The sequence below is a fragment of the Parasteatoda tepidariorum genome, chromosome 10, assembly GCF_982258835.1.
Source record: "Parasteatoda tepidariorum strain Cologne lab strain chromosome 10, Ptep-v5.0, whole genome shotgun sequence".
NCBI classification, from domain to species: Eukaryota; Metazoa; Arthropoda; class Arachnida; order Araneae; family Theridiidae; genus Parasteatoda; species Parasteatoda tepidariorum.
The window spans coordinates 5,556,236-5,573,392 of record NC_141764.1 but is presented as its reverse complement, the minus strand read 5'-3'; the positions used below and the strand labels follow the sequence as shown (position 1 = coordinate 5,573,392).

The following is a 17,157-nucleotide window of genomic DNA, read 5'->3' as shown; positions in this document are numbered from 1 at the left end:
CACCAAGTTCGGTACTAAATTTTTAAAAATTATTGGATAGAGTAATTAAAATATATTAAAATAGACCACATTTCATTCAAATAAGTAAAAAAAATAGTGCGTGGAGTCCCTCGGCGCGGAAGAAGTTAAACTTCGCAATCTGCGACGCTAATTGTTGAAGAATCAGCAGTCGTAGAAGGATCACTAGTTCTATTCAACAACTCTTTTTCCTGCTCCGCTCGCTTCCATGGTCTGTAATCACGGTAATATTGTGCATTTTTCCCTCGTGGACCTCTTGAACCAGTGGAAGTGCTTGTGGTTGCCTCATCGTATCTCCCTGGAAAATGTATTTGTATTAATAATGTATGTAAATGCGTCATAATGTAATTTCAGAGGAGAAAACCTAACAATCAATTGATATTCACAAGAGACGTACCTTGACATAACCTTCAATCAGTCGCATTGTCCGTGGGATTATTTTCACTCATTTTTTACAATTGTTATCCACTAAATTTAAAAATAATAAATTCTACCCTATTAAATTATATGTGTATCAAAACAAACTAAAAAAATATTTATAGAAAAGCAATACTTTTATGACTTTTATTATTTTTATGCTAGTGAGAACCAAAACAATATGGAAATGAATGAGGGAAAACTGGATCCTACCACGTGATTTCCCGGCCAATAAAAATGTAGCGTTAAACGTTTAACGCAACCTTGTTGGAAGTCGCATAAGAAGTATAACTTCAATATTTATAGAAAAACAATACTTTTATGACTTTTATTATTTTTATGCTAGTGAGAACCAAAACAATATGGAAATGAATGAGGGAAAACTGGATCCTACCACGTGATTTCCCGGCCAATAAAAATGTAGCGTTAAACGTTTAACGCAAGCTTGTTGGAAGTCGCATAAGAAGTATAACTTAAAAAAAAACCTGTGTTCTTTTCAATCCTTATTATTGAATCCTTATCATGAAACTTATGGCAACATCTCATTCCAAATTATAAAAATATTGAAAAGAAGATATTCTCTCAAACTGTATCTAGAATTATCAGAACATCTCATTCCAAATTATAAAAATATTCAAAAAAAAGATATTCTGTCAAACTGTATTCAGAATTATCAGAACATCTCATTCCAAATTATAAAAATATTCAAAAAAAGATATTCTGCCAAACTGTATCCGGAATTTTCAGAACATCTCATTCCAAATTATAAAAATATTCAAAAAAAAGATATTCTGTCAAACTGTATTCAGAATTATCAGAACATCTCATTCCAAATTATAAAAATATTCAAAAAAAGATATTCTGCCAAACTGTATCCGGAATTTTCAGAGCATCTCATTCCAAATTATAAAAATATTCAAAAAAAAGATATTCTGTCAAACTGTATTCAAAATTATCAGAACATCTCATTCCAAATTATAAAAATATTCAAAAAAAGATATTTTGTCAAACTGTATCCAGAATTATCAGAAAATTAAAATTAATCAGGAAATAAATTTTGTATTGAAAAATGCTGTAAATTCTGAAACAAATTCAAACAAGTTAAAGAAAAACATATTGAAAGAGTCATGTAAAAAATATATCGTCTTATGAATTATAAAAAAAGCAACTACCTACTAACTGCAATTATAAACTAATGATACTACTCTAATATTTAAATTTTTTTCAGTGAAACCGATACGTTCGACTTTTAACATTTAAAAAAAAGCATTAAAATATTTCTAAGATATCACTTAGATGATGAGCATAAAATTATTTTGTTTAAATATTTTTAATTTATCTGAAAAAATAATTCTTCCTTATTAAACGTAAATTCATTTTGCTAAATAACCTGTATACAATTTAATATTTTAACTTTTTTTACTTCGCAATGCACTTTACGTTTTTCGTTGCAGGTTTACAAAAATAACAGCATTTTAGCCTTTTTACTGGATTTAAAAGACGTATTTTCCAAAAAATATTTTTAATGTTGTTTTCTTTTTAGTTTTGTGTTAGGTATTTTTTTTATGTAAAAAAGTTGTAGAAATTTCTAATGTTGATAAAACGGTGATGAATTTTACTTCTGCCATTTAGGAAATAATTATAACTTGCGTTAGCATCAGGCACGGAACTCCAACTGAAATTTCTGATTCTATCTCGCACTCATTCATGTTTTAAATCGTTTGCCCTTCTTGGGGCACCCCGGTTTCATCTTATTCCATTTACATAATGATAAACCTTATTCGAATAGAAAAAATAATGTTTATAGTTGACAAAATAAACGGTCTGAATAAGTTAGGACACAATGATTGGATTACACTCTTCACTTATGCATTGATGTTAGTTAATTGAAGCTGTCTGTCAATTAAATCAGAGAAAAGAACGATCCTTCTCTTAAAGAAAGTTCTATCGGGGAATCCTGATTTCTCTTGCATGCGAACGAGAAATTTCCGGTTTATAGTTGAAAAAATATAGATACAGTCAAACCCCGCTATAGTCAACCCTCGATTGACCGAAATTTCAGTTCACCATAACTGGAAGTTCACTATATCCATTCTGCAAACAATTTTAACAAAGTTCATAATATCCAAATACCCATTAGGTGCCCTTCACTCCGTAATCTTGACGAAAAACGTCAAGATTACCGAGGGGAGGAATAAACCGTATCCAAGGGAAAAAAAGATATCCGATTACGTTGGATTAGAGCTAAATAATACATTATTTAATTATATAAATAAAAAATTTATTAAACAAAGTTTGCTTTCTTCCTGAAAAATTAACAATTGTAAATATAAGGTCTAATGTTTGGGCATATATTTTCTGGACTAACGAGTGGATAACTTCAGTATGTATTTTGTATTCTGAAGGCACGTAAAAATTTTGAGATCTTCTGAGTTCTGAAAGAGAAAAAAGCAACGCTGGGTTAGCTAAAGACTAAATCAAAGTGATTATGCTTCCTCATATCAAATGAAAATAGAAAAAGGCCTGGACGCTGGAATGGCACCCAAGTAAATCAAAGTGATAATGTTTCCTCATATCAAATGAAAATATAAAGGCCTGGACGCTGGGATGGCACCCAAGTAAATCAAAGTGATTAGGCTTCCTCATATCAAATGAAAATAGAAAAAGGCCTGGACGCTGGGATGGCACCCAAGTAAATCAAAGTGATAATGCTTCCTCATATCAAATGAAAATAGAAAAAGGCCTGGACGCTGGGATGGCACCCAAGTAAATCAAAGTGATTAGGCTTCCTCATATCAAATGAAAATAGAAAAAGGCCTGAACGCTGGGATGGCACCCAAGTAAATCAAAATGATTAGGCTTCTTCATATCAAATGAATATAGAAAAAGATCTGAACGCTGGGATGGTTCCCAAGTAAATCAAAGTAATCATGCTTCCTCATATCAAATGAAAATAGAAAAAGCCAGCCTTAGTTTAAAAAAATCCGCTGATTTTCCTTGACCAAAACGCCGACTGTAAGGGGGCCTGACTTTCTGTTTCGACTCTTCAAAAGCACATATGAGGTCGGGCCCGCTCAAAAATGAAATATAATTTAAACAATAATTAATATCAAGTCAGAAAAAAAATTTTCTAAGCAAAATGTTTCCGATTTTAGTTTCTTGTGTGTGTGTGTCGGTTTTGTTAAATTTGCAAAGAATAAGAACGAAAATATTTTGCAGTGTAAATAGCGGGGGGGGGGGGAGTAGTGTGGTAATCAGCTAAGGAATAGTATCGTTTTCAAATATTATGTGAATCAGCTGATTCATCTAAGAAAACTCTCAGGCCATAAAAGTATTGTTGCTTCTATGTGACACGAAATGCATTCAGAAATTGGGATACCAGCAAGTGACGTAGAGTGGGTATCTCGATCCTGATTGGTTGTTTAAAAGTGCCATTTGTTTATGTCGTTAATAACTGTTCTTTCCCTTCTATTTCGAGTAAGCCAAGCCCGTCAAGTATCATTTCTCTTAAGTGACACATTCTAAATTCCTTCACAAAGATTCTTTCTCAGATTCTTTCTTAACACAAAGAGAGGTACGAAACCATGGGGAATATAAACAAACTAATTATGCATGGAAGTTGCCAGATACACAAAACAAAAATACATCACTGTTGCAATAAAATGCATAAACAAATAATAAATCTAAGTTAAGTAAAAGCATTATATTTCAATGAATTCGATGTGCGATGGCTCTTTATTTAATTAACTTATCTTTAATTAGCATTCTAACTTATGTAGAGAAACGTAGCTCAACATTAATGCGCCATTTTGCTGTTAAGGATTAGCTGGCTCTGACGTCATAAGGTCGCATGTGTGGGTATGGGAGGTCTTCTTCTTCTTGAAGTGCAAGTACCCAATTGCGTATGGTTTGCATGAATTATTTTGATGCAATAATAATTTATTTTTTTTAATCTTAAAAATTTTCCGCGTTTCTTAATTCCAATTAAAATTTAGTTAATGTATTTAAACAAATGATCAAAATAAATGGAAGTGTAACGAGACATACATGAATTGAAAGTGAATAATATGTTACCGTGAACCGGGGCGAGTCTACCCATTTTAGTTTTATTGAATTTTCACTATTTTAAATTGCAAATAAATTTTTTTTTACCGACGGAGGACTTAGTTCAGACTCTAAGGAAGATGGCGCTGTAGTAGTTTGATCTGTTTTTATTTATTTGGTGTCTTTTTAAACGTCCTGTTCAAACGTCTTTTGAGAGATTTGTATTGCAAATCAGCAAACTTTTAGTTGGTGCTCCGTAAGTATATTATTATTATTACTATTTTCACTTTGGTTAAGTGATAAACTTATCTAAGACTAAGATTACATTAATTTTATATGAAAAAAAACAAAAAGAATGTAAGTTTTGCTGTTGTAAACAAAAAGCCAGAATTCGCGGGGCGAGTCTAGTCATTCGTATTTAGTTTTAATAAAGCATAATAATATAATTTAGAACTTTGTTCATATTAAAATTAAGTCATTTTAAATGAATTTGAGTATATTATTTTAATTCTGCATTGATAAATTTATCATTAATAAGAAAATTTATAGGTTAAATATAAATGTAAATATAAAATATGTTTAATTTACCTATTTTTTCAAATTTTATATTACAAAATTAACTTTTTTTATTTAATGCAAGTTAAATAAATTATTATTTATAAATTATTATTACCTCCCAAAAGAATGGGAAAAGGATTTTTCATGATTCCCAATGTTTGAATTTCGATTTTGTTAATAATATTTAATTATTATTATTTATTAATTATTTAATTGTAAATTTATATTATTTTAATTTATTTTTATCAACAATAATCAGAAAATTTTTTTTTTTTATAATGTTAATGATTATAAAAACAAAACTGTGATCAAAATGATGATCGATCAAATACTCAATTTGTGTTATTTTATGAATAAAAAACTGGAATATGTAATAAAGTTATGAATTTTACTTCATAAATATCCTATATATAATAAAATAACAATTTAATAGTAAAATTTGATTATTTACAATGTTAACATTCATTTTAGTAGAATGGGTAGACTCGCCCCATACGAGAGATTTGTCAGTTCTATAAAAATATACAGTAACAGCGTAACTGTTAATATTTTCCAAAATCGATTTCACAGCTTTAAAGAGGGATAAATAGCGATTCCGAAACACCTATTAAAAGCCTTTTTTCTTTAATATTTACAAAAGTTTGACCACTTGAAAGTTGACAAACAGAAAAAATGGGTAGACTCGCTCCGGTTTACGGTACTACAGAATATTTAAAAGTTTAATGGTTTGAACAAATTTTCCTTTCGGAACCATTAGAAACTTTTTTCGAAACTATTGGAAACTTTTTTCGGAACCCTAACTCATTTATAGAATTCAGCTCCTTTTCCGTTATTTTGATTTTTGACTGATTTTTTTTGAATAACCATCTTCGTAATATTGGAGCTCACTTACTTGTACTCAAATGTCAGGATTTCCCAAAGGGTATTCCGCAGAAAGCTAGGGTTCCCTTAAAAAAATTGAAGGGAGTTCCGAGAGGAAAACGAAAGTATGAAATGCAGAAATTTTCTGACAATTAGGGTGATTAGAATGAGCATGAGAAGGCTAAGAGACGGCAGAATGTTTACGATGAAGATAAACTATCAAAAAGAAATTGAAAATCAATCATGTATCAACGTGTTCCTTGTCTATATAAAACTGTTTCCTTCTATACGTTAAAGCGAATACCTTAAATATTTAAGCGTCAAACACTTTTCAACTTTGAGCTGATTTACAAAACAAATTGAGAGGAATAGAAAATAAATTTTCTATTTGTAAACCTTTAAATGTTATGCAAACAAATAATAAATAAATTATGAAAATCATAAATGCATGTGGTGGTATATACAAGCGATACCAACATTTTAGAAAGGAGAAAAAATGAGTTATTTTCCAGATGTGTGCCCTTTTTTTCACTGATACTGAGTAATTTAATTATTAAAAAATATCACTGAAAGTTTTTTTCTTTCCATTTTTGAAGTATTAAAAGTTTTCCACGAAGTTAATCTTCATCGGAATTCATAATTGCGAAATTAAAAAAAAAAAGTAAATTGTTATTATTCAACGCGAACTTTAATTCTTTCGTAGTAATTATATGTTTATGTAGAACAAATTCATTTAAACGTTAAATGTTTTTACAGTGATTTTTTCTATCAACATCGCTAAGTAAACAATTAATCACTTTTATTTCATTCATCAGAAACGACCTCATTTAAATATTTTTTTTCGAATTAATTCTTTTATATTTTTCACGAAGCCAGGAAATTAGCTACTCCAATGTTTGCGCAATTTTTTCCAATCATTTTTTTTTCCTTTTGAAGACGGGATTCTAGTTGGTCTAATGTTTAGATGATTTTTTACGATTTACTAAATGAAAGAGGGAAGCAAAAAATCTAGTGTTAAAGAATGACGTAGTTAAACAAGACAATTTTTAAAAATGAATCGTAGATGTGGGTTTAAAGATTTTTCTTTTCTAGCATTCTGTGCATTTTTCATTAGCATAAGAGGGGCTGTTTTTTAAGACGTGTGATTAGAAATCTTATTTTTTTTATTTTTTATTTATCTCTCAATGGTTGTTTTGAAAAAAAATCATTGATAAACTTTTCTTAAATAAATTATTGAGTAAAAAGGATATCTTAAATTAATATGAATACAATAAAGAATATGAATATCAAAATTTCAGATTTATTTTGACTATTAGTTTCAAAATTTACAGTTTTTTAAAAAAAAAAAAAAACATAGAATATTAAAAATTACAGTTTAAAGCAGTGGTTCCTGAACTTTTTTGTCTCGTAGACCCCTTGACATGTTTTTTTCGGTTTTGGGTAGACCCCCTGCTCACCTGATAATGATTTTTTGCAAATTCACTAATTATCAAATGTACTTTTGATAGCTGGTATAGTGCTACGCTCTGTGAACGGTTTACATTTCTAACTGTTGTGAAGTGTAGTGTGAAAAATTTAAAAAAAAACTCATGTTAATTTCATACATTTAACTAACTAATTAAATTACTAATTTAATTAAATTAACATGTAAATGGAATAAAAAAGGGCACTATTAAACCCCTAATTCTCTACTAACATTATAATTGCGGAAATAAGTTTGTACCCAAAACCGTACTAGTGTATTGTCGGTCTATTTATTACATTTTTACGTAAAAACTAAGCAACAAATTTCTGTGATCTTGTGAGCAGATAAAGTTGGAGGTCTAACTAGCTAAAGAGTTGACATAGGCTAGGCTACAATTTACATCGGAAAAATACTTTTTTGTTACATAATAAAACCTTACACGCAGAGAAAATAAAAACGTACTCGGGCGGAGCTGCAGGCAACTGCTAGTTTATAATGATTCAGTTTCATACATCAGAAAATAATCCTAATAACTTAAATTTTAATAAAATTTCTACTTCATAGATACTTTTAAAAATTATGTAGAATGTAGATCGATGCATGTCTGTAGTATAATGTAAGTAAATAGGTACTATCAATGTATGTTGATTATTCCATTCATGAAATGCCAAAATTAAAAGTCACGACCTGCTTATATGAGATCCACTATCGGTGACCGACATTTTCCTTTCATGGACCCACAATTTTTTTTCACTCGACATCCCTTGCAGGTTGTCGTCGACCCCTGGAGGTCGATATAGACCACTTTGGGAATCACTGGTTTAAAGGAACAACTATAGTGTAATTGTAGCACTTTTTCTAACATTTCTAAGAGAAGGATGGAAAGAAAAAGAAACCTAGATAATCATTTTGAAGCAAACACCAGGGAATCTAGTAATTAATTTATATCGTTACATTTAGCCAGAAATAACTAAAATATGTTTCTAGTACCACAAAAGTTTCTCTGAGTGTTGTATTTGAAAATAAATATTATAAAAATTTTGATATTTTGAGATAGTTTTTAGGTTGAAATGCACATATTGAGTTATATATATATATATATATATATATATATATATATATATATATATATATATATATATATATATATATATATATATATATCACGGCGAAAGACCGAAATCGGTGGTTGTTGACTTTCACCGGTGTATGTCGACAATCACAGATTTGCTTTGGTGAATGTCCGAAATATTTATTACATTCGATTTGATATGAATTTATTCGAGGATATAATTACATTTATACGATATTTTAACCCTACACTGATGTTTTTTAAGGTTAAGTGCCACTGTCCGTCATACATTTGCCCGGCATACCCTACACTGATGTTTTTTTAAGGTTAAATGCCACTGCCCGGTATATATTTGCCCCATACTCCAAACACTGATGTTTCTTCTAATCTATCGACAGTAAGTATTAAAATGTAGAATAAATATAAATATATCAAATAAATATAATAATATTAACGAATAAATTAATATAAAATTGGATATAACAAATATTTCGGACATTCACCAAAGCGACTATGTGATTGTTGACATTCACCGGTGAGAGTCAGAAATAAGGGTATTTAGTAAATATTTCGGACATACACCAAGCGACTACGTGAATGTTGACATTCACCCGTGAATGTCGACATTCTCCAGATTTCGGTGTTTCACCGTAACATATATATATATATATAGCATTTCTTTGAGGGGAAGAAATTTTTTGCACACTTTTAAATAATTAAATAATAATTTAAGAATTCATAAATGCGGCAAAAATAAAAACCTTACTGGCAAACATAATATTTCAATAGCGGCAAACTTGTTCAAATGGCATTAAATGAAGAAAGAACATCAATGGTTTTGAAAGCTTTTAAAAATCAAGGAGAGAACATTGTATGCCACTCTTATTGAAGCGAATCTTTAATAGGGTATTTTAAATATTTCAAGAAATCCTGGAAAATTTTCAGTTTCTTTTCTAAATATTTTGTTGAAAAGCACTGTGAAATTCATGAATGTATCACCGTAACAAAATAAATGAAGCGCTTTAATTCCCATTAGATTATCGAGATGGAGCACAAGTCCGAAGAATTACATAATCTTTGGGCTATAGAAAATGTTTTTAAATTTTTAGTTCGTCGAGTATCTTAAGCAAAAGCAAATCAATTTCTAAGACTTGAGAAAAAGTACAAAAAGAAAGGAAAATTAGTTTTGTTAATTATATATCGAATGGAATTATTGTATTTATAGTCTCTAGCAAGGTAATACGATTTAAGTTACAATTTAAATATTTACTTTATCTATTTTAAAGCTAAAAGAAAAATAAAATAAAATTATTTACTCAAATAGCCATGGCTCCTGAATTCCTTGACGGAAACTTCTGATGATTTTTTACATTATTGTTATTTTTGTCAAAAAATATTCCTAACTGAAAACCAGATATTGTTCGATCTAAAGTGTGATAAAATAATTTACGGTAAACCATCGGCAAAAGTAATTTTTTGTTATTTAAAATTGAAAAAAAAATTTTTAAGGCTATAATTTTGAGGTGCCAAGCACAGCAATGTAAAAGAAGGGAACTGAGAGTTTTTGAAAATTCATGAAATTACTTATAAATGGATCAAAAGTTAAAACGGCTGAAAAAAATAGTTAAGAATCGTTCAAATTATGAAAGAATTGTTTACCTTTCAAAATATATAAGAATTGTTGTAATCTAAACTGCATTAAAATGTTTAAAAAAAACTTTTGGTCTAAAAACGCAAAATGCATTATTAATACATTGATTTCTATTGAGCTCGTTCAGATGGATACTTAAAGGACTGTACTATATAAAACATTCATAAGTGTTTGGTCACTAAACCAATGAAAATAGTTTTCACGCATTATATATATTTTTGAATTATTTTTGTAATGAATATTTTTGTAATTATAGTTAGAAAACGTTAACAAAATAAATTTTTAAAGAAAATATATTATTTACATGAATATTTAAGATAGATTTACGAAATTTTATGCAATTATTGCCATAATAACCCAGAATAAATGTTACAAGTTACAAGCTTATTGCTATATTGTTTATAGTGGAGAGCTCAGAAACGCTTTTTTTCAGTTTGTAATTTTTTGTCAGTTACTCAAACCTGTAAAAACTTTAAACTTCCTTGATGTGAGTCTCATGATCTAAACACTTCTAGATGAAGTTATAAAATGATTCCTTACGTATTTCTTGAATAATATAAGACAAATGTGTTCGTGTAGAAGTTTTTACTTATTTTCGTCCAAAAAATTTTAAAAAATAAAATATAATGTAAGAAGAAATAATAGTCATTAATGCAGATATTTTCTACATTTTTGATAAAAGATAAATATCTACATTATTGATTTTATATTGATATGATGAAAGGAATGATTTTAAATTTAATGTAAATAAACTAGTTACATGAAATTCTAATTTTTTCTAAAAATATTTATTTAAATACTATTTTTAAAATAGTATTTCAATAAATAATATTAAAAGACTTAGTAGTAATGTTTATCCAAAACCTCTTCCAAAAGTTACTAAAAAAAATGACTATCCAACTAATGAAATTAAATTCTATCTAAACTCATTGAGTTAGTTGTATGTTATAATTATTTCAATTAATGTTAATAATTTCTCTAAAAATTATCAAATTTAAAAGGTTATGAAATAATAAATAATTGTTCCCAATAATTGAAATTCAATCTTTTATTAATTATAAACTTTGAATTATCCTGTGTAATATAATAGCCTTGCTCAAATATAGTTTCAGGCTAATCCAAGGTAGCTGAAAAATCACTAGCGGCTCTGTACTTTAGTAGGAACGCGCCGTAAAATACATCCCACTAACCTCTATTTGCACTTTTATTTTCATATTTTATAATCTGGCAAACTAGTTTCAAAATTATTTTAAAATCAATTGGGCAAGAAGCCAGTAAATAAAAGGACGTTTGAATTTGCTACTAAAATATGTAACGCTTTATATGTGACATCATTTTGTGTTCCATTTCGTATTTTTCTTGAATTTATATTTTTATTTTGTAATTTTTGTTTTATTTTATACTTTTTGCTTAATATGCTTTACATTCATTTAAAAAAATTTTGTGCTCCTCACACTATTGTATTGATATATTTTGCTCCGTTTTTATTAATACAATATTAGAAAGTACTTTTTTTGCAGATATAATTGTGAGAAATAGCGACTGGGATTATATGATTCCTCATTTTGATTTTAATTATATATATATATATATATATATATATATATATATATATATATATATATATATATATATATATATATATATATATATATATATATATATATATATATATATATATATATATATATATATATATATATATATATATATATATATATATATATATATATATATATATATATATATATAGGCTACAACTTCATGTTGCAGTTAGCGTGCGAGTGCACTTAATAAATGATGATGCTATTAATGATTTATTTTTAGAGTTGAAAGTTAAATTAGAAAAAAAAAACTACACATCTCAAACGAACAAGCCTCTACTCATCTTTTAGAGCTAATTAATTTTTATGTAAAATGAAATTAAATTTAATATAAAAATTTTTAAAAAAGTTAAGTGCAAACTTGCACAAAAACATAATTGTTTGTTTATTTAATATATTTATATCATTCATAATTGGTAAATTTGTTTTTACACTGATAATTATATGAGTGAGGGTCATTTTTATTGACACTAAATTTCATACATCGATAAGGTTTTGTGAGGCCAGCAGAAGTGGCATTTCCGCACCAAGAAAATGACACTGACTAAAATTAAAATCGTTTCCGAAAAATCATATACCTTCGATTACAATTTCTTTGCCTCGATAACAAATCTATGGTGCAACCTCTATTTAAGACCATTTTACTGTGGAACAGAGAGCTCCTGGAAACTATATATATGCTATTGCTCGAATATGCTATTGCTTTAGATATGCTATTGCTTTAGATATGCTATTGCTTTAGATATATATGGGTGATTCTTTGGAAACATGACAATTCGGACCAAAAAATTTCTTCAAATTTAAAGTCTTCAAAATAATCTAAAATTTTTTTTTATACTTCTTTAGTTACACTTATAACATCTTACAGGTAGCAGTGTAGTTTATTGACATTTGCTCGAGAAAAAAAAATAAAATAGAAATTCGCCAAATCTTGAATGCCAGGAAAATAACATATTAGCTTAGAATTTTAAAAAATAGTCATTTTAAGTTAATAGTAAGTAACTCAACTTAGACCTTTATGTTAGATGGACCATAAATTGCTTAAATTAATTCTTTTTATCCACTGTAGAAAGAATCAAAAAAAAATTTGTTGGTGATATGCTAACAGCAATGCTATTTATTAAAATTTTAAAAAAAATATTTTAGTAGTATAGTATTAGATTTTGGAGCAAGAGACTGAAAATTGTCATATTTTGTGAGAATCACCCATATATATATGCTATTGCTCGAAAAAAAAAGCAGGCTCCTTCACAAATAATCAGTATGACAACGTATCATAGCACCGTTTATGCTTCTAATTTCTTCAGCCATTTTAGAAAAGATCAAAAATAAATCTAAATGATCACTTCGTAACGAAGTTTTTATTTCGATAAAAGTACAAAATTATTCTAAATAAATACATAACTTATAACTAACTAATTAACAGTGCTTAAATTATTACTTTACACAACCACACAAAAGAATAGAGAAAAACCCAAGTTTATAGTGCCACATGAAATATATATCATCATCATCATAGTTGGCCAGACTGCCCAATGTGAGCCAATGCCTTCCTCTGAAGATTTCTCCATGACAACTTCTGATTCACCTTTGATCTCCAGTTCTTTTTTTAATTGCGAGAAAATCAGACTTCACTGAGTCACCCCATCTCAACGGCGGCCTTTCTTGTTCCAGTGGGTCTAAAAAGCAGTATCGTTTTTATTGTATTGTCATCACTCATTCGAATCACGTGGGCTATCCAATTCGTTCTATTTATTTTTATGTATTTAATAATATCAGGTCGTTTAAAATACTTGTGCAGTTCAAAGTTAAATCTCCAGTTATTGTTTTCATTTACACCACCAAGTATACTCCGCAAAATCTTTCTCTCAAATGTTACGATACAATTTTCCTCCTGCTTTGTCATTGTCCAAGCCTCAGAAGTGTATGTCAAGACTGGCCGGACAAGAGTTTTCTGGATTAAGAACTTAGTTCTTCTAGAAAGAAACCTAGATCAAGTGAACGGAAACATTTTTTAACACAATAATCAATAATAAAATTCGTTTATTCAAAGAAAATTCCATGAATATATATATATATATATAAAAACAAATTTTATTATTGATTATTGTGTTCAAAAATGTTTCCGTTCACTTTGAAAGTACTCGATATGCAAAAAGGGAAAGGAGTACAAACTTCTGATCCCTCTCCTGACTAATTTCTTCTGATTTGATCACTCTCTCGAAATCAAATGTTTTGAGGATCAAAAAATTCAAATTTTGAAGAAGAAAAAAAGTTTTGAGTCTGATTTCGTGACTTAAACTACCGTCTTATTTGCTTAATTAGCGTATATGAGGTTAGACTCTCATATCAAGTACGTGAATGAGTCCCTATTACGTGAAAATCCGTTCATTCGATCAGAAGTTATTCAAGGTGTTCAATTTTTTTTGTTAATTTTGTGCACTGTACATAACATCGTTTAAAGAGATTCTCTGAGTGATTTTACTTTTATTTTGTTAATTTCAGAATATCGTTGTTTGCCCATTTTTCCTTCTATGAGCATTATAATTTAAATCAATGTACTAGTTTTAATGGTTGCTAAATAAGGGACGTTTAAATGAAAAATAACTGAACGTGTCATGTTGAATAAATATTTGTTTTTATCCCTAGATCTTCATTTTTAACTGGTTTGTTACCATGCTATTTTTCATTCTTCGTTTTTCATATATTTTAAGAGTTTTTGATGAAATAATAACTGTTGTGTCTACATATTGTGAGTAATACCAAATATAATTTTCCCATATGAATTTAAGTTTCAAAGATTTAGTTTCAATGAGAGAAGGTTAACTTCAAGAGTCTATTGAGTTAGTACTTTTGTTTTGTGTCTTTTTTGAAGGTAATGTCCATTTCCTGTTGCAGTACCTGCAGTTCCTATTGGAGAAGTGGGTGACCAGCAACTTTTCTTTCATCTGCCGCTCAGCTTGAAACATGCTCAAATACAATCAGCTCAGCTATGGATCTATCTGAGACAGACTCGCCACCACCCTCTACCCCTCAACATCACACTCTATCAGATGGAGAACAACTCTGAACTCATACAGGTGATTTTTTTAAGCACACAATTTTATAACTGTCTTTGAATAGCCACCCAATTTTTCGGGTTTACGACTACTAATGTTTAACTCCGTAGCCTTGCAATTTTAACTTCCAATCCAAGGTAACTTCCTGGATCAAGTTTTGGGAGAAATTTGCCTTCGTGGAATACTTTTTGATAGAACTAGTCCGCATTTGCGTTACATGAGCAAAACCTCCCACGGTTACCCCAAAGGCAAGGGGATTCTAACTCATGATTTGTCTACCACTGAGGATATTTTACGTTAGCATTGTGGTCTGTGCGAACTGGGTGTGGAATCCGTATCGATCAGCCATCGTTGGGATTCGAGACCGGTTCACTTCCAGTACAGAAGACAAGCGAACTGCTGAATCAAGTATTGGGCGAAATGTGTCTTCGTGGAGGTTATTTTGATGGAACTAACCAGCATTTGCGTTACATGGAGAGAAAAACCTCCCATGGTTAGTCTGACTCTAATTCACGATCCGTCTACCACACAGGATGTTTTGCGTCAGTACCGTGGTCGTTGCAAACCGGATGCGGAATTCGTATCGGCCAGTCATCGCTGGGATTCGAACCCTGTTCACCTGATTGGAAGGCGAACGCTCTATCCCCTGAGCCATCACGTCTTATTTTGAAGTGATATCGTCATTGTCAGCTTGTGTTCATCGAATGTCGTTTCCACATTGATTCTTTTTCATTCAAATATTACTTTCAAAAACGATGTTCCGGTGCTATAAACACATCTATGAAAATAGATCTATAGTCAATTATTACATCTATAGGATTTGCCTGATGTATGAAATGTAACTTACTACCGTGTAATACATAGAATGAAAAAATAAACACCTTAATGCGTTTTAATCTAGTGGTCAGATTTTCAATTAACTAAGATGTATTCTTAACAATTCGAGAGGCTTGCCTTTTAATAGGGTAATTAATCTGTATGGTCGATATTTCAAGTGGCAAAATCAGACACCAAAAAATAATAATTGTTAAACGTTTCATAAGTTTATTTTGAAATGTATGAAAATGAGGTCATGCCATAAAATTACATTCGTAAGAAAGAAACAACTGTTTTAGTTTTAAACCCTTAATTGAGAAAGCAATCAAAATCAAAAAAGTGATAATAGCAGAGCAAAATAAGGAAAATCAATATTGCAGGTAAAATATTTTTGTGTTAAGGATACAAAAATATTTTATGGTAAAACAATACCTTTATGACTTCATAACCAAAAAGAATGGATGGATGTAGGAAAACTATATTCCACCATGTGAATTTCCGGCCTATAGAAATACAATGAAAACTGTATTATACCATTATGTTTTTATGTTATATGAAGATATGTAATAATATCATGTTGTTGCGGGTATCTTCAATAATTACTTACTGATAAATACTTTGAAAATTAACTTTGAAAATTTATTTTATTTGCTTAATGGAACCTTTAAAGTTTAGAAAAAATAGTGTTCGGTCGATTCGATGTTAAACCTAAATAGGGTGCAAATTTATGGCAACCTTATTAAGGTGTTTGATTTGAAACATATACTCGTTAAAGTTGAAAAAGAGAATTTTATGTTGTTGTTGACATATGTCTGTTTAGGCAGAGGGGGTGCGATTGTTCTTGTTTTCTAGTGGCGCCATCTATGGCCAATAATTCGACTCCTGCCACACCATACGTCGCAACCGTTTATAGGGCGGAGCCATTCATTCATCCACAGATCGTAATTTTGTCCGGAATCAGAGAACGATCGATCTCCAATCCAGTACCCCCAGAGGTATTGATTCGTTATGGGATCATGGAGGACTTTGCGACTCGACAGATTTAACGTGCATCAGTCACTTTACTACACGGGGAGTCTTCGGTCGGCGGGGTTAGAACCCACGAACTCTCGGACATGGGCCCAGCGCCCTACCGACCAGGCTATGCCGGTACAGAGAATTTTATATTATTATATTATAGCCTTTGTAGAACAATTGACGTGATTTTGGGTTTACGACCACCAAAGTTAAACTCCATAGCCTTGTCATTTTAATCTCAATCTAAAAGATATGAGAACTCATGGGTCAAGTAGTGGGAAAAATTTGCTTTGGAAAATTTTGGGGGGAAATTTTTGATGGAACTAACCCACATTTGCGAAAACCTCCCACTGTAAGCCTAACGGCAAGAGGACTCTAACCCATGATCCGTCTACCACTGAGGATATTTTATATCAGCATTGTGGTCGGTGCGAGACGGGTGCGGTGAACCCGGTTCAACTCATTGGTATGCGAGCCACCACGGATAAGTGTAAAATGAAAATGAAGAAGGACAATAATGTGGCCCAACTTAGTTCTAAGAAGAACTCGACAAATTCAAGCGACAGTAAAGTTCA

General features: G+C 30.0%; 1 protein-coding gene across 1 annotated transcript in view; it reads left to right on the top strand.

Annotated features, from left to right (window-relative positions):
- The window catches only part of myo (growth/differentiation factor myoglianin), a 71,688-nt gene that overhangs the window by 40,526 nt on the left and 14,005 nt on the right, over positions 1 to 17,157 (top strand). Inside the window, exon 2 of the mRNA XM_016071860.4 lies at positions 14,589 to 14,770. Within this exon, the coding sequence (XP_015927346.1) occupies positions 14,589 to 14,770 (182 nt within the window). The remainder of the gene's footprint in view (positions 1 to 14,588; positions 14,771 to 17,157) is intronic.